At 39.5% G+C, this 25,211-nt stretch overlaps 3 protein-coding genes across 12 annotated transcripts in view; all 3 read right to left on the bottom strand.

The window, feature by feature from the left end:
• eps15 (epidermal growth factor receptor pathway substrate 15) overlaps nucleotides 1–17,324 on the bottom strand; it is a 28,692-nt gene extending 11,368 nt beyond the window's left edge. For 4 of the 10 annotated variants that reach the window (XM_046048821.1, XM_046048827.1, XM_046048829.1 and 1 more), the window contains exons 1-14: nucleotides 16,528–16,581; nucleotides 14,249–14,293; nucleotides 13,582–13,671; nucleotides 13,438–13,485; nucleotides 12,778–12,873; nucleotides 12,569–12,631; nucleotides 12,041–12,166; nucleotides 11,521–11,580; nucleotides 10,545–10,775; nucleotides 10,140–10,285; nucleotides 9,391–9,547; nucleotides 8,153–8,235; nucleotides 2,296–2,368; nucleotides 113–274 (exon numbers count right to left, since the gene is read on the bottom strand). In XM_046048821.1, coding sequence (XP_045904777.1) covers nucleotides 113–274; nucleotides 2,296–2,368; nucleotides 8,153–8,235; nucleotides 9,391–9,547; nucleotides 10,140–10,285; nucleotides 10,545–10,775; nucleotides 11,521–11,580; nucleotides 12,041–12,166; nucleotides 12,569–12,631; nucleotides 12,778–12,873; nucleotides 13,438–13,485; nucleotides 13,582–13,671; nucleotides 14,249–14,293; nucleotides 16,528–16,566 — 1,419 coding nt within the window. In that variant the 5' untranslated portion in view covers nucleotides 16,567–16,581. Of the gene's footprint in view, nucleotides 1–112; nucleotides 275–2,295; nucleotides 2,369–8,152; nucleotides 8,236–9,390; nucleotides 9,548–10,139; nucleotides 10,286–10,544; nucleotides 10,776–11,520; nucleotides 11,581–12,040; nucleotides 12,167–12,568; nucleotides 12,632–12,777; nucleotides 12,874–13,437; nucleotides 13,486–13,581; nucleotides 13,672–14,248; nucleotides 14,294–16,527; nucleotides 16,582–17,075; nucleotides 17,136–17,158 lie in introns of those variants that run through there. The other 6 variants (XM_046048824.1, XM_046048826.1, XM_046048831.1 and 3 more) reach the window with 6 other exon arrangements.
• faf1 (Fas (TNFRSF6) associated factor 1) overlaps nucleotides 1–25,211 on the bottom strand; it is a 1,021,784-nt gene that overhangs the window by 119,450 nt on the left and 877,123 nt on the right. The window lies entirely within an intron of this gene.
• On the bottom strand, nucleotides 18,255–24,100 carry calr (calreticulin). The gene is made up of 9 exons (XM_046048864.1): nucleotides 23,850–24,100; nucleotides 23,258–23,359; nucleotides 22,024–22,227; nucleotides 21,550–21,644; nucleotides 21,087–21,296; nucleotides 20,819–20,932; nucleotides 20,161–20,304; nucleotides 19,849–19,941; nucleotides 18,255–19,646 (listed from the first exon to the last, which is right to left on the bottom strand). The coding sequence occupies exons 1-9, from the start codon at nucleotides 23,941–23,943 to the stop codon at nucleotides 19,404–19,406; spliced, it is 1,299 nt and encodes a 432-aa protein (XP_045904820.1). The 5' UTR covers nucleotides 23,944–24,100; the 3' UTR covers nucleotides 18,255–19,403.

Below are 25,211 nucleotides of genomic sequence, written 5' to 3'. Positions count from 1 at the left end.
AGTGGGTATGCTACTGATGTGCTTTGCTAGTGGTCAGTCATTTCTGTAGTTAAATTGTTTTACAGTACTGAAATAAATTAATCTGCCTTGAAAAACATTCTACTAGACCTACCAGTGTGGTCTCTTGACTGGTCTGCTGGCGAATGTGAGTCAGCTGCTCTTCCAGGGAGCCCTTCTGTTGGTCTAGCTCCTCCAAGGCTTCCTGGACCTTCTGACGCTGAGCCTGGAGCCGCTGCAGCTCCTCGCTCTCCCTCGCCACCTCATCCTGTAAGTCCTTCAAACATCAAGCCAAAGAGGAGACGGGGAAATAAGCATGTGTTTGTGTGTTCTTTCACAGGCAAAAAAAAGTGTTAGAAAACAAACTTGATTCTGGCCGGGCAACTTTGTTTCAAGTCATTCCCCTCTATCTCCCCACATTATTAGGTCTCTCTCTACTGTGATGTCTAATAGGCATAAACTAAAAAGTGGCAGCACTCTAGAGTTAAGCTGAATACACACAAGAAGTGACTCATCAGCAGAGTGGAAGTGCCACAAAATGATGATTAATCCATCCCACAGAGACACCAACTTCTGTTACAAATTCAAACGAAACTGTTATCCTTGGCTGTACAGGCTTTTATTTTGGTTTAGAGGCTGCAGATTGCTTAATAGCTAAATATGTCTGTAAGACTCCTTTCAGCAGCAGCTGAGTACAGCTTTGCAGCTTAAAGGACAGCAGCAGTGTTTACAAGGGAGGCTAATAATCAGAAATATCTCCACCACTGACACGTGCACAGAAAAAGTTTGACGTGTTACACCACAGCCACATGTAAGTCAGTACACAGGCGTTACATCCTCTTGTCCTTTTTATTTGAATTGCACGCCAGTAGTGACAGTCCAGAACAATTGTTGTCAAGTTAACAATGAATACTACCACTCAGTTGATACACAAGTGAAAACAAAATACTGCATGTAAAAAAGTAGGACATGCATTAAAATGTGCACATCGCAGTGAGTGTATCTGTTTCTTTACAAGGACGATTAAAAATGCTCCAGAAAAGCTTCTGAAAACTGAACGGGGTTTGAGATGTATGATATGGGCAATATTTTTCCTCTATATAAAATGTTTCCGAGTATCCGTGGGCATTTTCCCTTTATTCAGAGGAAGACTTTAGAGAAGAGGGTGAATGAGATGCAACAAAGGCATTTGGATGGACCCAGGGATGTTGCAATCGCAATTTATAGAATTCATCTTAACCTCTAGTTCAACCAACATCCCCATATAGATATCTTATATGGGCGGCCTACACAAGTAGATTTTCTTCCAAACCAACAAATATATTTTGCATGGATTATTCTCCTTTTCAAACATTTATGGAAAAGCAGCTGAGAAGACATATTGATTAAACTTCCAAAATGGGGCTTTGAAGTACAAATGTGTATACTGGAAAATTACTTCCACTAGTCAAAATTTAGTTTGTGAAACCAATGCCGTTTTGCAGCTGAAGTGATGGACGTCTCACCGCCTCCATATGGCTGCAACAAATAAATGATCTGCTTTTGAGAAACAGTACAGAGGAAGTCTTAGTGTAGAGTCTAGGCAGAGGAAGCGGCACAGATCACGACAACCAAACCACACAATGTGTGATGTCGAGGAATATATTTAGAGAACACATTGCAGTATAAATAGCCAAAAGCACTTCAGGCTACCCTGCAGTGCAGCTAGGAAATTTAGCTACATCAGCGATCACACCCCCTGAGACCCACCCTCACACTCAAAACATCAGACTGAACTCCCAAAAGGAGCAGACTAGCCCTTTAAGCTATCAGCTCCCAAAATAGAGCCCATCTCTCAGGGTCTGAGCAGGCAGACACGCCTACACAAGTACACACGTCTCTGCCTCTCTGTGAAACATTAACTGTGTTTCTGAACAAGCATCTAAGACTGAAGGCCAAATGCAGCACTGATCTCCTCCTTCAGCACATACATCACAACAAAAGTGAACAACTGCTATAGCACCTATGGCTCTTAGGGTCTGCTTTGTCCGACCAGGATTTTTATTATCAAATTTTCATTATTTTTAAAAAGGAATATGCAGTGGAAATATATACACGCTCATGCTTGTACACTAGCTATGTTTCAACACCAGTCCTACGAAAGGCACTGCTTACACAAACAAGAGAGCAGAAAATCAGCCTTTCGGCTATATATCTATACGACCAAGCCATCGAGTCTGGCTGCCCATTAATCCCTCATTCCCTCTGTACTGGGATCAGAGACAAACTCACAGACAAACACAAACAGCGAGACCTTACCTGCACTTCGTTCGTGCGCTGTCTGATGGCCTCCTCCTTCTCCCTGATCTCCTCTTCAACAGAGCTTTTCTCCCTAGGGGTCCAGCACAAGAAACAGGAGTATTTAGCCACCAAGGACAGAGAGGGTAGACCCAGTACTTCAAGACCACCCAGCCAGCTTTCTTTACCCTGCCCCTCAACCACCACCACCACCTCTTCTCCCTGAACAACCATGATGTCCTGAAATCACAACTCCACGCTACAGAGAGAGCCGCCTGAGGGCTGTGGATGTCCGGCGCAGTAAACGCGAAGAGGGCAAGTGTTGTAGAAAGTGAGCATGTGCTTGCTCAGTCAAATGTGTGGGAGATGAGGAGTGAGAAGCAGGCAGCTGCCTTGAGGATGGAGGGAGGAGGGACGAGTGATGATGAGCTAACCTGCTGTGCAGCATTTATCATTTGTGCAGCCATTATGTTCATCCTCTCTACTTCACTTTCACCCACCCAGCCAGAGAGGAAATTGAATTGGGTGAGGTTAGGAGTAGGGATAGATAATAACTTGTGCACAACTGACAATTAATGAATGTGTATTTATTTTCCGCTATTACTCTTCATAAAAGGGCACATAAGTAATACTAAGATGTTTCTGTACTTCTGTTACAGAATACACAAAATTTCAGTCCATTTGTCTCTCTCTTTATTCAACATGACTAATATAAAAGCAAGATAACTACAATTTTAGCTAAGAATGAATCCTTAGTATGGATATAGGGGTTCACTTTGCACCAGATATGGATATCCAATATTGGATTGTGTTGGACTTTAAGTGCATTATGTATGTATGTATGTATGTATATCCCATGTGTAAAAAAAGGAAACAACACATAAAGAAGAGGCCTCACATCAATTGGGGACCATACATACATACATACATACTACAGATGTGCTTGTATTTCAATTTATTACATTTTCAAGGGAATATTCATTTTGTTACTTGATCAACCTCCTGTAAGTATTTATGTAATTTTCACCACACTACTCCATTGTTTTCTCACATTGAAAATTATTTCTGTCTTTTCAGGCAGCTGTAAATAATGTGCACTACAGGCTACAAGAGTGCGATATGTTTCGTTCCTAATGATAGGATTAATAAATTACACATACATTTTGTATTATTGTTTAAGTTGTGAAAACAGCATACTTACACCGATTAACACAACACTCCTTATTCCTGTTCAGTTTCACTTCTAGAAGACTGAATTTTTTATAAAATCTAAAGAAACAGGCATTAACTTTAAAGAGTACTGATCCTTTGCCATCCATTTCATCACAGATCAAAAATAGCAGCAGCTATTTTTATATTCTCTCTCTCTCTCTCTACTCTCACATCAAAATACACAATTCCCTTGATAACAGTACTTCTTCTACCAGTAAACCTACAGCAAAACTCAAGTAGAGTATCACTCCTATTCTCCTCTTACCCATCCTCCTCCTCCTCCTCCTCTCCATCCTCTTCATCTTGAGCAGGCTGCTGCCACATTTTGAAGCAGCTACAAGCGCGCATCATCTTTTCAAGCTCCTCTCGATGTGCTGCCTGTCAGAAGCTCTGATCTCAGTCACTTAGTTTCCATTTCTCTCCATCTTTCTTACTTCTACCTTCCTCAAACAGCTGTCATCTAGTGTTTCTGTGTGCAAGCATCTGTGTTTATGTACTGAAAGTTTGGGGGTGGGGTGGAAGGCTACTTTCTCACTTCTCAGTCTCAACTTTCATGAATAGGGAAGCTAAATTCAGTTAGTTTATGAGATTTAAATCCATAACAACTGATAACCACCTGTCAGGGAAACCAAGACTACATGTAAAAAGCAATGCAAATAGATGTTTACATCTACTTTTAAAGTGAGGAATAAAAGATAAATGAAACTATCAAAAAAAGACCTGTTGTGACATCGGTTAGTGAAAAGTATTAAAGATGATGTGACGCAAAAGCAGATGCTTTCTTACATTTGTCCTAAAAATTTTTTTTTTTAAAAATCCAGAAATGTAAAGGTAAAATAAACAGCAGCATTATTTAACTTTAGAAAAACAAGACAGGGGAGGTGAATACATTGATACATTAAGTCTGGTGTATATAGCATCTGTCAGCCTCCTTCCAACCCACTGTCAAACAGAAGCTACATAACTCAGCTTTATAACCATCTGCTGTGTTTGGTAGCCTGCAGCAAAAACACAAATGTTTGTTTATCTTCACCGGAGCAGTGGGTGTTCAAAGAAAGACTGAGTGTGTGAGAGTGATATAATTTTGTAGGCCAACTCTTTCACTCAGTGTGGTTCACATATAATAAATTCAGCTGGGATCAGTAGTTCGTATAAATCACTTGTCTCCCAATATATCGAATTTACTTGTGCTGCCCAGTCAGTTCCCCTTAGTTTGTGGGAAAGCTGCTGGTCACAGGATATAGAGATACTGGCTCTGACATCAGACCTTAATGGAGAATTCCTCTGTTTTTAATCACAAGAATGTTACGTTATGCAATTTGACATGGTTACGTTGAATGATTATTCCAACAATACATACATAACAGCTGGACCTAACATTAAAAATATAATTGTTTTGTTTGGTAACATTTGATGCACACTGCAGTCAAAAAACAGCTTAAATATCATGTACAGTGGAAACCGCTAATAGTGATCATGGTTTGGGACCAATGAAAAAGCTGTGACAGAATCATTGCTATACAAATGCTGTTTAAATAATTTGCTTATAGTAATCAAGTAGTCTGCTTACAGTGTTCATTTTGGGGCTTTTCATACATGGGGGAAAAAATCTGAATATTATATGTTTTCAAACAGCGTGAGTTTATTGAGCCTGTGATGGGAAACAACAAGTTTTCGATCAGATCAGAATTAGTTCAATCTAGTATACTGAACCTGATGGAAGCGCGTGCGATGTGATGAAAAAAAAAAAAAAAAAAAAACATCATCAATGGAGCACCGATAGTACGATTCACCATGGCAACAGGTAAATAAGTGCAGAGCCTCTATTTTAATCCAGTGGTGCTAGAAATATGAATTGGTGCCAACGCAGACCATGATAGGCTATTTATGTTAAAATGCAGGAGTAGAGGAAGGATCAATACATTTAGAGTAGCTCATTCATCTTTTATCAGACTGGAATTCTCCAATAGCCCATTACATTTAAAGGAGGGCTATATTTATTCAGCTATAACCTGACGGGACAAAGTGCAGGTGGAAATAACTGAAGATGAAAATGTAGATCAAACAGATAAGACTTTTTAATAAGTTTACCCATGGACCTGTGATTTTAAAGCCACAGTAGGGTATTAATATTTTTTTTGCAGTGGAAAATGTGTCTATAGGTTCAAACTAACTTTTAGACGTCTATTTTACATAAAACCAATCTTGCTCATTTCATATTAAATGAAATTCTGTCAAAACACATTAAGAGTATAAGCAGCAAGTATTTAAAAATCATTTAAAATAGGCTACATTCATTCGTTTCAGCTGCACCACAGTCATAGAAATATACTCAAATATTCACATCAGCTCCAGCACAACTACGATAGAAATGTTCCAATCAGTGTGACTTATCACAATATGACAGATGACTGTTCATTGATCAGTTACAGCTTTATACAGATTAATTTGATTTAAACAGTGATTACTGCAGTAGTGTAGCCCATTGTTGTGTTTTAGTGCAACTTTTGCCAACCTGACAGTTGCCTTAATGTCCCTAGATTTTATTCTGACGTTAAATCGCAATGTCCAGAGATCGCTCTCTCTGTCCATAAATTGATGACAGGTTCATCATAATAGAGGCAAGGTTATAATCGTTAACGAAGACGAATGAAATAACGACAACTAGATGTGAAAAAACATGGTCGTTAACTGAAATAAAAATAAAAATGAGGGTTTACTAAAAAAACGATAACTAACTAAAACTGTGCTGTAGGTTTGCAAAACTAACTAAAACTAACTAAAATGAAAGAGTAAATGTTTTCGTTTATTTATTTTATAGGACCTAATAAGCCTACATTTTGAGTAGAAAAGGGATAGGGGCAGTTGATCTGGCTGGTCAGGTGTCACCTCGCGGGTGATAACGGTCATTTATGCTGAGAAAAAAGATAGATGCAAATCTCGGCAGGTAGCCTCCACCTCTTTAGGTCCTTTTCAGACATTTTTCTGTGCTCATTGATCAAACGGCGTTATCCCCACATAGGCTTTATTTACTGAATGTCAAGGAATGGTACTTCTACTAAGTGTATTAAAATATTAAAGACTCTAAACGTTAATAAAATATATACACTTCGAATCATTTATCAACATTGATAAACCCCAAATAGCGTTTAAAAGCAGTATTTGGAGGTGCATGCAATTCTCGGCAGGCAGGCAAAACTCCGCATAACGCCGGCAATTCAGCGGTGCGCGCGGTGATTAGCCGATAGGCAGTTGTTGGTGAGCCACGGGTGTGTTATGATTTTGTCCTCCGAGGGAAGAGCTGGCTCGCTGCGTGTCCATCAAGAGAGCCCGGGTCAGGGCGGCGTCTGGCCGCAGAATAGCAGGTGGCGACCGCTGTAACTAGGAGAGCCCCATGTAACGTTAGGGGGAGGCTAACTTAGCCGGGGAGGCCCAGGTACGGATAAGCTGTGTAGTTGGTTGGTTTTCTTTTTTACTTGTTTTTTTTCGTTCCGTTCTGATGGTCTGGCTTAGCATCCTGCATGTTGGATAGGCTAAACTTGCCCATTGATTGTGAGCTCCCCTTGAGCTGGGTTAAAGTGTCTGCTGGTCATTATATTTACTGCTAGTGTGTGTTTTATGGGGTCATTGATATCTCAGCCAACCTGTCCCTTTGTGCTTCACATTGTTTTAATACCTATTTTTTGAAAATAAAGGTTTAGATTTTAATATAACTGCTTTCCAGTCATACTTACAGGGTGCTAGGGACCTGTTTGTGGCGTGTGCTTCATTTATTTGTAGTATTCATTTCGACAATGTGTCAGGATTTCATATATAAAAAAGGATAGCCCTTTTCACAAATATTTCTGATTGTACTTGTATTTTAATGTTTTGTGAAAAAACGAAACTGGACTGAACTAAACTGAACTGAGCTTAACATTGTGTAGCGACAAAGACTAAAACTAAGCATTTTCTAAAAATAAAAACTAAACTAAATTTGCAAACCCACATTAAAAACTAATTAAAACTAAACTGAAATTGAAAACAAAAAGTCAAAATGAAATAAAAACTAATGAAAAATCCAAAACTATAATAACCTTGAATAGAGGTCATGTTAAAGATTATGTCTGGGTAACAAACAGACGGTGTCACACAGCCGCTTAAAGCTCCGCAGGGAGGGGTCAGAGAGAAACATCATTTCATCAGTTGCCGGAATTACTGATCTATGGTTTGTCTGATCTGGTCTCTGAAAAAGAAAACCCAGAGTTTCCTTCATCTCAAGCTTGACATACTAAGAGTTTTCACTAATCCTGCTTTCTGAAACGGGACCTTGTTAAGCAGTAATACGCTACAGTTTATTTTCAGGCCTGTTAAAAATTTAGAAATGCACTGAAACCACCACCAAGCTGCTGCAAATACAGTATTAGTAAACAGCACAATACTGTTTTAGGTACTAGCCTAATTATAATTTGAATACAGTAAGCTATACTTTATAAACTGTACTGTATTACTGTATATTGCATTTGAATTATACACAGTACAGTAATGTAACTTGAAAAGCGTTTCAAACAGCTGCTCTAAACAAATACAGGACTACTTCTTGTTACCACTAGTAAGAGAACACGCACCAATATGGGGTCAGTAACAATATGCATGTTTTTTTATGAATGTGTGAACAAAAGCTTACCTCTGTAGTTCGACAATCTCATTACTGAGAGAGTCCAGCTCCTTGATGGCAGAGAAGTCAGCTGCTAGGTTAACCGCGTTGTTCTGGAGAGGAAGCGAGGCAGAAGATAAAACAGGATTAAACTACGGAACCGCACTACTGAAGGTAAAACACTATAACGATGATGAAACTTCCTATAATGTCAAACAAATGAACAACAGAGCTACGATGATGAGGTCACTGATTGAGACATAAAGGCAGGGATGGAAGTGAGACTGACTCATGGGTAATTATAATGGGAGGATATGAGTCCAAGGGTTTTATTCAAACATATCTACTGTGTTGGATTTCACTTTGTTCTCTAATGTTAAGAGGGTGGAGACAGCAACAACCCCACTTCTCTTGTCCCTTTTCAAAGACATAAATCAAGCGAAGTTCAAGCCTTTGATTTACATCTACATACTTGGTGCCACTTGTGCAAAATATTTAAAACAGCAACCCCTGTTCTTGCCAGCTTACCCCCTAAGCATAAATAGTAACACCTAATGATGATTAAGTCAAATACAGATGTAAAATATGATTTAGTTTTTTGTAACAGAAGCACAAATTTGGAGAAAACTACAATGAGACATGGCAGAAAGATGACGAAGAGCGGAAGCTCGTTACAAGTAATGAGATGCCCCCGAGTCAGTAAAGTACCACACACTCACTCAAGATCATCTCGCTGCACATGTGAAGTGGATAAAATGTAAGAATATAAAGAGCAGACACAGAGGGAACAGCATAAACGTGTTCCATAAGGAGGAAAAGAAAGAGCTGCAAGCTTGAAAAAAGATCAAAAATGAAGAAAAATTTTAGTCAAATTAATAACAAGAAACTTAATATTAAATAATCAGTCAGTTATGATAGCATACTTGATAATAACATAAATAACAATCACACAAAGACAGGCAAAAAGCATGATGTGAATGGTTAAAGATAGACTTGTTTTGTGCCTAAAAAGAAATCAATACTGCCAGATATCTTCCCACACACACACACAAAGCCAGTAATTCATGCAGCTACTCCGCTTATTGCGCCTTACGTTACATCATTCTAGTTTCTACTGTTATCACTACAGTCCTGCTGGTCTGTTGTTCTAACACCATCAGTCTCAGTGCATCATCAGCTACATCGTCATGTTGAATGGAGACACAAAAAGAGGATACAGACATAATTATTAATATAATGATTAGACTTGAGTGCTCTGAGCGACTCACCTGTTTGATGTTTTGTCTGTCAGCCGGAGGGATCATCTCTGGCAAGAGACTCTGTGGAGGGTCCAGGCCTTTACTCAACTTCTGATTGATCAGATGAAGCGCCAGGGCAAACTGCTCTCGGGTCAGTTTCCCAATGTCTCCTATGTCACAGAGCTCCCTGAGAAGACAAACAGACCCGGGTTACATAAGAGCCTAACGATTTAAACCTCAGGCAACGACTATTTTTGATCATCATGTTCAGTGCTTATGGAAGCCAACACACAGGACAGTCACAGCAGGACAGAAGCTAGTCAGCCGTGCAAAGAGAAAAATCCATATGATGTGAATTCTCACAGTCAGATGCGTTAGCACATACTATTTTCAACCCCAGTCCATAAATTTAGAACAAAGCATGTGATTTTAAAGATATTTGTGCAGCCTAATGCCAACAAAATGTACTCTGCAACTGGGATATTCTTCAAATATGTTTGCACTCTATTTACCTAACATTACTTTCTGTTTCTTCATAATGTAACATTCATTATTCATTTAGCTGATGCCAAAGCGACCTACAATTGCTGTATATGTCATTGCACGCCTCTGGAGCAAATAGGGGTTAAGTGTCTTGCTCGGGGACACATTGGTGGATGTATCACAGTGGGGAATTGAACCCGGATCTCTCACACCAAAAAAAGCTACATCGTGTATGTGTGTTTTGCTTATATGGTGGCGGAGGAGCTGATTGATGGAGTTTTACCATCTCTACTTACCAGATACGTGCAAGTGTGCCAGACGGCAGCCCAGTCTTAAGGAAGATATCTCTGACTTCAGGGCCAGACACGAGGCCGTCCATGTCACTGTCTGTCTTGTTGAATAGCTCGTCATACTTTGCCTTGTCTGCTGGTGACACCACCCACTGCACAAGCAACAAAACAGACTTTTAACTAGCACCATAGTTGCTTCGTAATGGAATTTATTAATACAGCCTACGCAGTTGACGGACCACTAACTCAAAAATATACTTACCTTCACGCTCCCTCTTGTCTTGTTCTTTTGAAAAACACACTGAACTATCCAGTTTGACATCATTTAAATGTTTGTTGCTGCAGCTACGTGGTAGTAAAATAAAACATCCAAAAGCTTGCACACACAGGAGTGAAGGGTCCGTTACTCACAGGGACAGCTGCTGGTGTTGGGACAGGAGCTGGGGCGGGTTTAGGGGGGTGGGGCATGGTCTTAGAGCCAGCATGGGAGGAGCGACTGTCTTTGACTGAGGGGGGCGAGGGTAACAGGGGCATCACGGGAGGCACTGAGGGTTTTTTCCTCTTGGAGGGTGGAACCAGGGGAGGTGGTAGGGACATGGGAACAGGCTCCCCCTCCAGAGCTCTGTACACCAGATACATGGCCTGGGAAAGGGCAACACAAATCAATGATAAAAAGGCAATTACCAACAAACCATCCTGTAAGTTTTCAGTCTTCACACTTCCTCCACATGTCTGGAATTTGATCCATTTAGGGCTACAGAAATGATTTTCACAACTTGTAAGAGCTTCTAAGATTGTATGTGTAATTTAAGCACACACACGAATACACACAAACAAACATTTGGTGCAGAAACTTTCAAATCAACACCGGGAGCGACATTATTCAGATAGACTAGAGAAAACACACTTTTGACAAAAAGTGCTACAAAACCTTGATATGCTTTAGATGCCTAGAAGATCAACACTGTAATATACAGGTGCATCTCAAAAAATCTGAATATCGTGGAAGAGTTCATTGTTAGCACCAGAACCAGACTGAGGGATTAAAGGCTCTGGAAACCTTTGCATGTGTTTTGAGTTAATTAGCTGATTAGAGCTCTTCTCGGGTCAACATTTCTGTATTATAAATTCTTATTTACATTACATTTGAGATTTGGAGTTTTGATTTCAATTAGCTGTAAGCCGTAATCATCAAGATTAAAACAATAAAAAGGCTTTAATATTTCACTTAATGTGTAATGAATCCAGAATATATTAAAAGATGAACATTTTGAATTTAATTACAGAAGAAAATTAACTTTTCCACGATATTCTGCAGCCCAATCTGAAACTAACTGCAGACTGTAACCTATGTGTTTTTATTCTATGATATTAGCTAATTTCTTACCACAGAAAATTCATCTCTGTCCAACATGCCATCTCTGTCGAGGTCACTGAGCTCCCACACCTTCAATGCACACAGAAATTGTTAAGCATTCATCATTACAGAACTAATATGATACATAATGACGTGTCCCTGAAAGCCCCGACTCATTACCGATTCTCACTTCCTCTTTGATTAAATTTTCTACCCAACTGATTTTTGATTTCACATCCTATTTTTCTAACTTTCTACACTGTATGGCTTCATTTATACAACAGAATTTAGACTGTTACATATGATAAACATTGCATGCAGTCTTATCCAACCATCTGTCTATTATCAATCAATACAATCTATTATTTGTCACTTTTTATTTTTATAAAAAGGGATGTTTTAATGAGCTAAAGCCGTCACAATTTGGTAACTATTTACATCTTCTGTTATTTTTAAAAGCATATGATTTCACTTTAGTTTTGTCACTTTGCATGCATGATAATAAATAATCAGTATGTCAACAGATGAAACTAAAGTGTCTTCATCATACCCTGCCCAGGATGTCCACTGGCAGTTTGGAGTTAAGCAGGACAGGCTTAACCTTGTCTCCTGTTAGAATCCCTCCTACTGGACCCAGACTGTCAAAGATGGAGTCAAACTTCATCTTCTCTTCAGGCTGGGGGAAAAAAAAAAAACAACAACATATGTACAATGTTTAGAAGCAGCGGATTGAAATATAATTCATTTCTGATGCGAACAATAAAGTAACATTTTTCCCAGAAAGTTCAACAAGCAACTGAGTAATTTGGACCCATCAGCTGTGATGTGAGTTATTATAACTTTTATAGGCACTACTAGTCAATAAACAACTATTGCTGACATTGTATGGCTGTAAATGTGTGTGTCCTATTTAAGCTGACTTGATCTACTTGACAACATAAAAATATCAGACTGTGTTGGATATATACTGTTGTAGTTCTCTAATGAGGAAGACAAAGATATCAAAGCAAATTACAAATACACACAAATCACCGTGTTTTATTAAGACAAAAAGATAACAAACTTGCAAGTGCCTCACCTTGACGACCCAGGGAATGTCAATAGCCACACCTCCTGCTAACAGCGGGCTGCTTGAGTCATGCTGGTTAAACACAAAACATATTCTTAGTCTGTAGAGCATAATTTAAGCTGCCAATCATGATACAAACACCTCTGGCTATATAGTATATCTGGGAGTAACCTCAGCATTTATAGCATGGACAAAGCAGTGCATAGTAGCAGACTTACAAATTTGGGAGGAGGAACAGCCACATTAAGGCTCTTGAGCGCCACCTCTAGGCCATTTTGAGCACAGGCCACCAACCGCAAAGCTATGAAGAATTGCTGAGGGGAACACAGAGGTACAGTGAAATAAGTCCAGTGAGCATATGCAGTTTGTGTAGGGCTGGGCGATAAAACAAAAATGTCATCACAATAGAAAATTTCATATCAGTCGATATTTATCACGATGAATGTCAAATCATTATTTCTTTCAAGTTTAAAGGCCGATTTTTGCACCTGATTGAAAGTTGAAGAAACCAGATGGTTAATTGTTGTTTTAAACTATTCTTTATGGTCAGATCATGACAAAACACTTGCCAAACAGTGGATCACTTCACAAATCTGAGGTGGAACATTCAAAACAATAATCTTTTTTCAACAAAGACGTATGAGTAAAATGAAGTAAAATCTTTTTTCAGTTCTTTTTCCTCAACAAAATAATTCTTAATAGAAAATTGAAGCGCTGATGCATACGTGATTTAAATTAATTAAATTGAACATTTGTTATGTTTATATGGAGTAAAATTATATCACAGTAATTACTGTTATCATTTTATCGCCCAGCCCTAACTTGGTGCACACAAAACAAACAAATCCATATGATGCGACTCCACAGTGTATTTATACCTGCTTGTTAAGAGAACCTTTTCTTTCAGAGTCTGCCAAATCCCAGATCTATGGAGACACACACAGTGTATTTATTACCCTTAACATAAACAGCAAAGACAACAGAGAAGTAATGCTGCCGCACTGATCTGAGTCTTTGCTCACCTTCCCCAGGACCAAGTCAGCCAAACCCGACCTTTTCAGGAACAAAGCTGCATCAGCCGCTGCTACCCGCCCACTGCCAGTCGGATCAACCTACACACAAACACACAGTCATTAGATCTTATAACATTTCAGAAACATCAATAACACATCTGTACTGCCACGAAAAAAAGTGAATTTCTTATTAGTCAATAGCTTTAGAAAACAACATGGGAGAAAAGCTGCAAGTACATTTTTAGCAGCATGAGAAAAGCAAATAATGAACAAAAGAAAATGGCCCTGTGGCAGAGAAGTCTCTGAGTCACTTAGATTGATACTGATAATAAACCAAAGCTATTTTCTCAGCAGTCTATTAGCTTGATATTGGATCTCTTAGTAGTCTTTCATGAGGCTCAAAGTGAGCTCCCCTTACATGTTGCACAAAAGGGAAACATTATTAATTCATAGAGATTCTTCCTTTACTGGACACAGCGGCCAGAACTGATATGAGAGAAGAGAGATCACTGCTGCAACATGCTAAAGCAGCTAAAGCTAGTTTAGTATTTAAACAGTCAGTGCACCCAAATCTCTCTCTCCATCTGTGCGAAAGACATTCTACTTTATAAAAGACACTAAGGCCTAATTTCAATAAACCATGTCTCTTTGTTTTTGGGAAGACACATTTGCATACCTGTCGATAGTATTTGTCATAGATGGGATTTCCACTGGAGAGCTGCTAAGGAAGAAAAAAAAATACAATATATAAATACGTATTTTAACTTCTACCACATTTCTCAACGACAACACCATTTCTGTTTGCTCATGTGGCCTCTTTTAGATTCACACATGATATTGATCAAATCTCTAAAACTACCTTAACACTTTAAAACACTTTCTCAATTCTGCAGATTCAGTTTACAAGCTCAACAACTGCTACACCAATCATCCAGTGTGCCAAGGCAGCTGTCAAAAAATATGTAATAAAAGACTGATCCATTACAGATGGAGGATGCAGACACTATAACAAATGTGTTAAAATTCAGCTTTTTTTCCCCCCCTCTTTTCAACATCATGCCCATGGACACGTCTGTCACTAAAACAGCAGAATTATTTGTCAATCGCCCAAAAACATGTGCCAGGGGAAAATGAACACAGGGACTTTAATCATTGCTCAGACAAAAAGAACAGATGCAACATTTAATTTAGTTCACTGTGCCAAATAATAGCTCTCATCAGACCTGTTTCACTATAAAAGTTTTTTCCACAGCATATACAGTTTAAGAAGGGTGACATACAGGTAGGATGAGAAACATGATGACTCCAGACATGACAGTATGCTACAGATGTTTGAATAGGGGTGCAATTAATAATCATTTTCCTTTTTTGATTAACCACCTCATCATTTGACTTATAAAATGGTAGAAAAATATCCATCACAAGAGCTGTAGGTGACCAACACTGCAAAGCCCAAATACAAACACTTTCGAATAATATAGTGCAGAGTCCCATTTGCTCTGCTGGCACCAGTAAATGTTTGGCATCTATGCTTGACAAATTAATTAAACAAACAATTATCAAAGTTGTCTGGAATTCATTTTCAATTAAATCAACTAACTGTCTCAGCACTAGCTAGATAATCCCAGTAATCATTGCTATTGTGTGCTTCCTGGCAAAGTTTTGCAGGAGAAAATACAGTGTCTTCCACCATACAGCAAACATCTATGAGTCACAGTGATACACACAGTTTCTGCTGTGAGCTGAGTGACTTCAGGATATAGGCTACACTTCCCAAAGCTGCTGATGGTCAGCTTTAGACAGTTACAACAGGGCGTCACTCCACAGTCTAATCTGGCCTTCTGACATATCCTCCCTAAACACCCTCCTTTCCTCTGTTAACACGATTGTCCACTGAGGGGCCAAACAGGAAAAGTATCAGCATTTCCTTCTGCATATGCCTAAACTGACAAATGGTTGTTCTGCTTTTAAATCAACAGGTGCGGCGAAAGAGGAAAAGAGTGGACAGTGATTGTCTGAAATGTGAATCACCTGGGGAGTGGCTAATGAACCAGTGAGTAAAGCTGACTTAATGTTCCTCCACAGACAAACCGACGTGCAGTAGAGAGTACAGCAAACATCTGTTATGATGTCAGCCTTGTTACAAACTTGCACGCACGGCTCGCTAGAGAAAACACAGCCTGTGATCAGCTTAGTTATCTGTCAGTTTTGCCAACTGCCAATTTACAGCGAGATAACTGTTCACTTATCTTTCTCTGGCCAATGCAACTTTTTCTTCTGTGACACACAATAGTGTGCCTGGAACTGTTGGCGGCTGTAACACTGTGGTCATTGTACTGGTGACTCTTTAATTGAGCACTGAAAAAACGCCCCTCAATCATTCCCCAGCGAGCCCATACAAAACTGCAACAGATAGCAAGATACATTACAGTGCAGGAGTTGACAGGCCTGTCTAGTTTGTTCTGGAAATGCCAACTCCCTAATTAACGCATGGCAATAAAACACATTAATGTCACTAGCATCATGGTATAGTGTGAGGATTATCAGGTGGTACAGCTGACAGCACACTTAAAAACAAGCATCACATGACAGACCAATGAAGTCTCACAACACAGAGGTATCAACACAGGTTGCTGAACTCATCTGTGAGAGATAATGAAGGTGGCAGGCAGCTGCTGTCTGTTGTTTGAGGCAACAGTGGCTCGGGTAACAAGTCCACATGGATTGGACCTGGCTGTTGCCTGCTAAATAAGTTATTTACTGTGCAAACAAACACATTTCCACACAAACAGCAACATACTGACATTTTGTGACACCAGTGCCGCTACTCTAGTTCACTTCCTCTTAATGGTTGCACAACGACTGACAGACTATTTTGAGTTTTTCTGTTAACATAATGGACACAAAAAAAACAGTTAACGTTCACTTCAGAAGGGCCATATAGGAAACACTAACCCGGGTCGGTGAAGCACTTACAACAAAACCAATAAACATGTTGGTTATTCAGTCTAACCATACAGCAAGCTTCCCCAGCAGTCAGGACATTACCAACGGAGGCTTTAACGTTAAATATATGTTACATGCGTAATTCTTTTAGCGGAAAACAATGTTAGCAGAGGCTCTACCAGCAACAATATGACATTAAAGCCACAACAGAGCCACACATGAGTGAGTCTCGCATTAACATCTCTTTGGTCAGGACCAACTAGCCTGCAGCAAAACGAGGCGATTCAAAGCATGATTAACATACACTCCCAACCGAAACGAAACCAAGTAACGTTACATGGCTTATCTCAAGTTTGATAAAGCGGCTCTAAAACAGCCCAACACTGCACACAAACTAGCTGTTAGCTAGCAGGCTAGCTAGCTAGCTAGCTACGCCCTTACGCAGTCCCCAAAGAGATTAGGCAGAAACTTTTCCCAGTCACAGCAGGACTAAACTTCCAAAAAGAGAGACCAGGGCCGAGGAAAGCTCGCCTTCCTGCCTACGCGGTTTCACTAACACTGTTGAAATGTCTCCGAGCAGAACAAACAGAGGCCATGAGACGTTTGCTGTGGTTAGATTTGAGTTGTAAGACAGTGTTACCTGAGTAAGAGACAGAGTGGCAGCCATGGTGTTTCTGTTTCCCACTGCTTCATGCTGCGCTACTGCCAGACACAGACAGAGGCCACTGAAAAACCTGGCACTGGATCTCCACGACAGGAATCAATTCAAACTTATAACTGGATGGCAAACAATCAGTCACTCCGTCAAACAAAACAAACCACCTGCCTAAATATATGAAATTATAGAGCAGAAATGGAAGAAGAATTTTATTTACCATGTATATATGTAACAGCACCAACGCAACTATCAGGGCCTGAGCAAGGATTTTAGAAATACCGAGGTCATGAGTCCTCCCCCCCAAGAGAACCCACCAATTTCCCCTAATTATCTGTATTTTTAACATTTTTTGTAACAATTTGTTTAACTGTTAACAAGAAAAATATGTAATAATTTTTCAGCCTATCTATTGGCCTAAAAGTTGTCAAATGTACCTTAAATATAATGAGTCTAAAAATTCTGGACTTAAAATAAAGTACCTACCAGGTATAAGTTTTCAATTTTAAGTAAAACTTTCAGGTTGCCAAGAAAACACTGCTGAGAACATGACCAGTAAAACACCAATGGCCCTGACAACAATTTAAAAATACTCCATTGCAAGAATATCATTCAAAATCTCACTTGGGTAGAAGTACATGTATGCTAAAAGGCCTTTTCACAATATCTACTACCATTAGGTGGAGCTAATGTTAACTACTTCATATACTGTTGAGTTGTTTCATCCACACACAATTTTATAAGATCATGTGTTTTATACTTGAATTCTAAATCTGCAAAGTAACTATAGCTGTCAGATAAATGTAGTGGAATAAAAAGTACATACCCTCTGAAATAAAACAGAGTGAAGCATTTTTGCTTATATCCCTCACTCTGAAATATTGTGAAGAAGAGATAAGGTATCATAAAATGAAAATACCCAAGTTTGTCTTTATGGCAGAGGTGGAATGTAACTATCAGAAAGATGAGCAAGTAAACAAATAAGCCCTACTGGCCTGTGTTATCCACATAAAGGCAGGCATTAAAATAGTAATAGTCACTTTAAATATAAGAAAAAAAAATTGAAGACGACTTCTGCTCATTGTAGTTCTGGTTGTTTTTAATTGGACAGAACCCCTGTCTGTTGGGGGTTGTTTTTTTGTTGTTTTTTTTTTTACACAGCAACATGAAAACCTTCCCACTTCAATTACTTCCATTAGTACAAAATGTGTCTTTTACAAAAGGATCATCTTTCAGGCTGTTTGGGACAGGGGGTTGGGGTTCAGCAGTGCAGAGATATTAGCATCAGAAATGACGAAACAGGTTGTGTACATCGACTACGAGTAAATCTAAAGTGAACGCGTACCAAATGAATGGAAGCTTTCCTGCTACTGAGTGCCCCTAATGTACATCGGAGTTTGAGCACAGCATATATAGACACACGAGACTACTGTATGTGTACTGAAGTGAAAAAGTATACAGTACAAAACTACGCAAGCGATTCACCGTAAAGCACCGTATTACCACCCTATGGACGACGGCCTTTTTGAGTAGGTTATCAGATATACAGTCAGTCTTGATGCACTCTTGTTCCCCTGCTGCCATTAACTCTTGTTTGAATCAGAGCAGGCAGGACACCCTGCATAACAATGTCTAACCTGTTGAATCCTTTGAGATTGACATAGCTTTTAAAAAAAGAGGACCTGTGAGTGACTTGAACGACTGCAAAAGATAACAAAAACAAACACGAAAAAAAACATGTCACAGATTAATAAGACAATCAAAACACATGAGGTAAACAAAAACATTTGTGGTTTCATCCACATACCAAATATAGCATTTCATGTCACAACATACTTCATTTAAAAAAAAGTTTTTGCAGAACACAAAAGGACAATTTATAAATTTCTGTTGAGTATAAACTGCGAAACTATTTTGTTTTATGATTTCCTGTCTTGACATTCGTTACATCTTCATTTTGTCTATCACTATTCCTCGTTTGAATATTAATAACAATAATAATAGTAGTAGTAGTAGTAGTAGTAGTAGTAGCACATGGAAACAGAACAATAATTGCCCTTTTTCACCTACTGCCTTACTTTGTAAACAAACAAAGAAATGAAAAACCCCATCCCACCCAACCCCCAGCCCAGGGTGTCAGTCATGAGGGTGTATCATCTCAGTCTCCAGCCTTGTTCCAATGGCTCATTGACACAGTCGGGTTATTTTCTGAGCAGTTCCCACATGGAGTTTATAACTCATCCTTGAGTTTAGAGTCTGTGCCGTCGTCGTCCTCTTCTTCTTCCCCCTCCTGCTCTTCCCCATCCTCCTCTTCTTCTTCTTCATCTTCCTCCTCCTCATCTTTCTCCTCTTCCTCCTCCTCCTCCTCCTCCTCCTCCTCCTCCTTCGCCTCTTCTCTCCTCATTTTGTCCTCCTCCTCACGTTTCTTTCTCTCTTCCTCCTCTTGGCTTTCCTTCATCTTCTTCTCTGTGTCCTGGAGAGGATGAAAATTAAAGTGATAAATATGTCGTTCCTTTGTAGCAGCACTTGTCTACAGACAACTTCACTTAATGCTACACCCACCAAGCAATGAAATTAGGGTATATACACACACCTCAAAATACTCAAAATGAATGAGCAGCATATATGCCTACATGAGATTTGAAAACCGGTGAAGATTAAAGTTTTGTGCTTACCTTAGTTTTACCCCATGTGTCGTTGCCTACTTCCTCTGCCAGTTTTGGGTCATTGGTGATCAGGAAGTTATCAAAGATAGTACCAGACTTGACCTACATCAAAAAGTAGTTAACAGTAATGCACATTTTAATATGAGGTAACAATTTTGCACTGCCAACCCAGTTGTGCACAAATTAATACACACTGTGCAAGTAAAATAATCCTATTCCTGAATGGATATAATTAAAGTACAAATACCAGTTTCTTGTTAATTTCAGCAAATTGACTCTTCATCAATCTGTAAACAAGACAGTCAACTAGTATCTCCTTACCTGCCACAAGTCTAGTCCAATCACGCCGAAGCTGTCGTATTTATAGATCTCAGAATCAGCTGTGTACTCCGGGTTGTCAATCTCAGGGTGGACCCACTTGCCTTTGTAGGCAGGATTGTTGATCTCGCTGGGCTTCCACTCACCCTGTTGACAGCAAACGGACACAGAAAGCCAGACAGTTCATGTCAGAGGAATCACAAATGCAAATACGTCTGCTGATGAAGTTAATTTATTTTGAATAAGTAACATATAAACTAACTTGTGCCGGCTGGTGAAGAAGTTAATGGGGCAATAATTTGTCAAAGTTCATAAAATGCCTCAGAAATAGGGATGTGAAAAATGACAAGCACAACGTGCTTCCTCGTATTTTATAATAAGTAAATATTTTCAGCACAGTTACAATTCAAGCTTTACTCATGTTGAAACAATCTATGTTATTTATTAACTTACTAACTTATTCACTCAGTGACTGACAGATGTTGTGTTGCATAACTGATTTTCATCTCGAAGGGTGAAAAAATAAACAGAGATTTTTAAATGTCTTGTTCCACTGCCAATCTTTAAGGGGCATTATATGGGGAATACACAGCAATAGTGTAACCTATTGACTGGACATTGTATATTATTATTGCATGAAGTGGGAATATTTGCTGTTTACCTTGTAGTCAGGGTTAGCAACCATAGGCGGCTCCCACTCTCCGTCCATCTCCTCATCCCAGTCATCGGGCTTCTTAGCGTCAGGATCAGGGATGTTCTCAGGTTTGTCCCAGTCCTACCAAAGAGATACAGGTGAAGACATGACCACCCAACAGGCATTTAAAAAAAAAAAAAAAAAAAAAGACATATGGGTTTCACACAAATAGTCACAAAATGTTGAGCAAAAGATGATTTGCTTAAAAGGTCTGTGAAAAATCAAGCAGAATGACCTCTGGTTTCTTATCGTCAGGGTCGGGAATCTTCTCCCGGTCATCCCAGTCCTCTGGCTTTTTGGCTTCAGGGTCCTTAATTTTTTTGGGAGGCAGGAAGTCCCAGTCATCCTCCAGATTGCCGGACTCGACCTTCTTATTGTCAATCTTGACCTCGTAAGTGTTGTCAGGGTTGACTATCAGTGTGTACAAGTGGGTGTACTCATCATCCTGCAATGTATAAAAGAAACGTCAGCAGCTATTCTGATTGCTTTTTATTCACCAGTGAATTACATGTTATGTGTTTATAATGCAAAACGTGTCCTTGCTGGTTTGGTTTTTGGTGAGAAGGCTAATGAATTGGAATAAACTTTAGGACCAATTTCTTCATGCAACAGAAAATAGAAAAAGCTTGGAATAAGTAAGAACTTCTGCCATTTCCGCAAGTAAATATTAGAACAACAACCTTTTATTGACATCTCACCTTGCATCTGATGTCCTTGTTAATCAGATGGTTCTTGCCTTTGTAGTTGAAGATGACGTGAACCTTCTTTGTGCCAGGGCCACAAATATCAGGACCTGAACAAGCAAACAAATAAGTACAAAATGTGGAATCCAATCCTTAAGTTAAGACTAGAAACTCGGGAATACACAAAAGGATAAGGGATCTCTCAAATCCATCTAACATGAAAAAAAACAACAACATTTCATTCAATTTGCCTCACAAAATGTTTGCATATTTTAGGAAGACTGTGAATCACGAGTGTTTCATTCGTGTCTATTTGTCTGTGTATGCAACAAGACCTGTAAAACTGTGGGGAAACATAATGAGAAGACAAATGCCACGAACACGTATCTTCCAACATTGTGAAGGTGACTGTGGTCTTGTACTTGATGACTGGTACTGTAATTACTGAAAAATAAACAAAAAAAGAGTTTGGAAACTATCCACACTCACCAAACATGATGTTGTAGACGGAGTCTCCATGCATGTCCTCCTGGTTGAGGTCAGAGGGGAACAGTTTAACGTAGCCTCCACCACAGTCTATGCTCTGCTCGTGTTTCACAGTGAACTGGATGACTAGAGTCTGGCCCTGGTTGCTGAAGTCATCAAAACGGGATGACAAGGCGTAGAAGCGGGCGTCCTGGCTCGTCTGCAGACCTGTTAGCGAAATGAAATGTTATTGCTATAGTTTGAAGGGACGATCCAGCGTTAAGTGCAATTCATCCATGTTGTTTCTATAAAATTTGGAGAGGTTAGTTTAAATTTGTGAATTTGAACACATCTCGTCTCAAGTCGCACAGCAGAGAGGCAGCCTGTTGTGATGATGTCATGTGGAGGTAAATACTGGAGCTGCCGCACAGACAGTAAATAATGGAACAACTCTGAAACACCCACAGTGATTGGGCTGTGGTCACACACACTCAGATCCACAGCTAGAAGCCCTACATTTAGAGTAATCTCATTTAGGTAGAATACCCCAAAAAACAATGACATACAAGCCCACTGACTCTACTCACTAGTTCAGTTTTTTTCTGAACTCCAGTGTAACTTTAAAAAGAGTCATTCACTTGCAGCTCTAAACTCCACATCAAGGGAGAGTGAGTTGTGTAGATTTTGACTTCTCAAACTTGAATAACACCATGTGACGTCCCGTCTCAGTATCGTGCCACTAGCACATGTGTAACTAAAGAATTATAGCTGGGGAAGGCAACTTTAGAGAAACCAAGAGACATCTACATTTTGAAATATCCAACAAATCCCACCCTTCCCTTTAGGTCTCCTTCCAAAGCCACTCCCAAAAAATACATTTGCATGTGCAGAGAGTGCAAGGGAGAGTGCACTCAGGTAGGTTTCATTTAATCATTTCATTTGGGCCGAATTAAATGACTGAATGAGTTTATTACAGTTATCACAGATAGCATTTTTTTTTTTTGTCTTTTTTGTGTCAGAGCATTTGATTTATAGACTGCAGTCGGGATGTAAAGAGAACTTCAATAGAAAATGCTTCTAAAATAAATTACCTAGCTTTAAGAAAAATAGTCCTCTTACAACTCTCTTTAATCTTAAAGATCACAATGAAAACCTTCTTAACACAGGCTGCAGACAAATGTAGGATACATACTCATTATTCTAAAAAAGAAAACACAGCATAACACGTAAAACAATGAAGGAAGATCCACACACTCACCTTTGTCTTTCTCTGCATCTCCATAGAACTTTCCTGCAGTCAGGACAAACTTGCCATAGTCTGACTTGTGCTTGGATTCCACCCAGCGACTCTTCCAGGTATCTGCAGAAACAAGTGTAGGTTCAGCTGCTAACTCACAAGCTGCTAATTCGCCACTGGTGATGCAGGGGCACTGGGAATGTGTCCGCCGTATTGGGCATGTTTTATGTGGCTGCCTTCATTATGTACATGGTGGTGTGTGTAGTGAGACTGGTGATGAAATAAAACAGCTAGGTAAAGAAGGGTAACAGTGAATGACCAGGGGAGGGATGTGAAGTGGGGGGGGGGGGGGGGGGGGGGGGGGTCAAACGATTACTGGTTCCCATGTAGACTAAATGTAGGAGCACATAGCAGACAATGCATCACAGGAATAAAGGTAAAATCTTAAACTGTCATGTCAAGAAATCATTCAAACAACCCAATATGAAGAATAGCCACATTTGGCGCTCATGTACTTATTCAATAGCATCATATCTGATATATAACTGTTTCAGAAAAGCACAACAAAACAGTTAAATAATAAAAATGTAAAATTCTGTGTGAATGTCCTCACCTCCATCTTCAAACTGTTCTCGCCAGTACACAGAGGACTCGGCCAGTACAGAGGCGGCCGACACGGCCATCAAAAGCAGCAACAGGGCCGTCATTGTGACGAGCTGAAGCCCCTGCCAAATACAAAGCTAACCTACTATTATTACAAATACGTCTGTATAATCTATCTACGCCGTACAGCAGGGGTTGTTTGTCGGTCCAGTCTCTCATACAGTAATGTTACAGTGAAAAGGGCAGAGACGCTGCCGCCGCTCTCCTCTCGGCTCAGAACAGATGTCTGAATCTGATTGGACGTCGGCTCGGAAACTCAATAAGGAAGCGTTGCCCCTTTCGGCCAATCGGAGGAGGGAAAATTTGGACGAATGCTTGCTGTAGCCAATGGGAGTAGACCACGCGTTTGCTTGATACCTACCCAAGGAAGGGTGATGCGTCGTGGGTGAGATAGTGTGTATGGAGAATAAAATCATAATTCGCATGGGTAAATCAATGTAAAATCAGCAGATATGTTTCCCCCCAACCTATCAGGCTCCTAAACTCACATCCATCCTCAGCACTGCTCCATTGATCATTGAATAGTGTGTATTTCTGTTTACCATTTTTATAATCGCTTCTGTATATTGTCTGCTATGTAGAGGGGAGGTACAAAGCTCAGTTTCATTATATAACCTATTGTGAAAATAAGTGTACCTACCTACCTAATATCACAGTTTTTAAAAGATGTATCTGAAGCCAAATTAAATCAAGTAATTCAAAATATGAAAAACACATTTGTCCATTTTAAAGATTCTCTCCAGACATGTTTTGACCTATGGTTTTGAGATGTAAAAATACTGTTTTTAACAATAATTTGTCAGTTTTTTCCACACAAAAAAAACACTAAACTACTTAAGAATTATTAAAATCACAACTAATTCTCTCTAAATCAAAAAATCCAGAATGTATGAATATGAAAAATCTGTGTATGTGTTGTGGAGGTCTCAAATTTCCACACACACAGTTGCACATTGGATCATGATTGGCTTACAAACTACTGTTAAACTCAGATTAAGGTGAGCAAACTTTTAACATGTCCTGCTTGTGTCAAAGTCTGCACATGTATCATTTTGCACAGTGAAGCACAAACATCAACAAGTGAAGTAACAACGAGCAAAGGGAGACTTTTGGACTTGTGTAGAGCTGCAACTAGCAATTATTTTGATAATCAGCTACTTTGTCGATTGGTCGATCTGGCAACTTGACTCTCAGAAATAATGTTAAATGCTTACAATAATTTCTTACAGCCTGTTGTGTCCAACCAAGACTTCAAAATCTAAATGTATTCCATTTACTATCAAGGGAAACTACACAAAACAGCAGATTGAAA

Source organism: Micropterus dolomieu, linkage group LG05 (genome assembly GCF_021292245.1).
Source record: "Micropterus dolomieu isolate WLL.071019.BEF.003 ecotype Adirondacks linkage group LG05, ASM2129224v1, whole genome shotgun sequence".
Taxonomy (NCBI): domain Eukaryota; kingdom Metazoa; phylum Chordata; class Actinopteri; order Centrarchiformes; family Centrarchidae; genus Micropterus; species Micropterus dolomieu.
This window is presented reverse-complemented; position numbering and strand designations above follow the sequence as displayed.

Coding starts and splice junctions, on each gene's coding strand:
- calr (XM_046048864.1), bottom strand. CDS start 23,943: ATGACGGCCCTGTTGCTGCTTTTGATGGCCGTGTCGGCCGCCTCTGTA. Junction 23,360..23,849: donor AGAACAGTTTGAAGATGGAG/GTGAGGACATTC, acceptor TTGTTTCTGCAG/ATACCTGGAAGAGTCGCTGG. Junction 20,933..21,086: donor CTGACGATAAGAAACCAGAG/GTCATTCTGCTT, acceptor TCTCTTTGGTAG/GACTGGGACAAACCTGAGAA.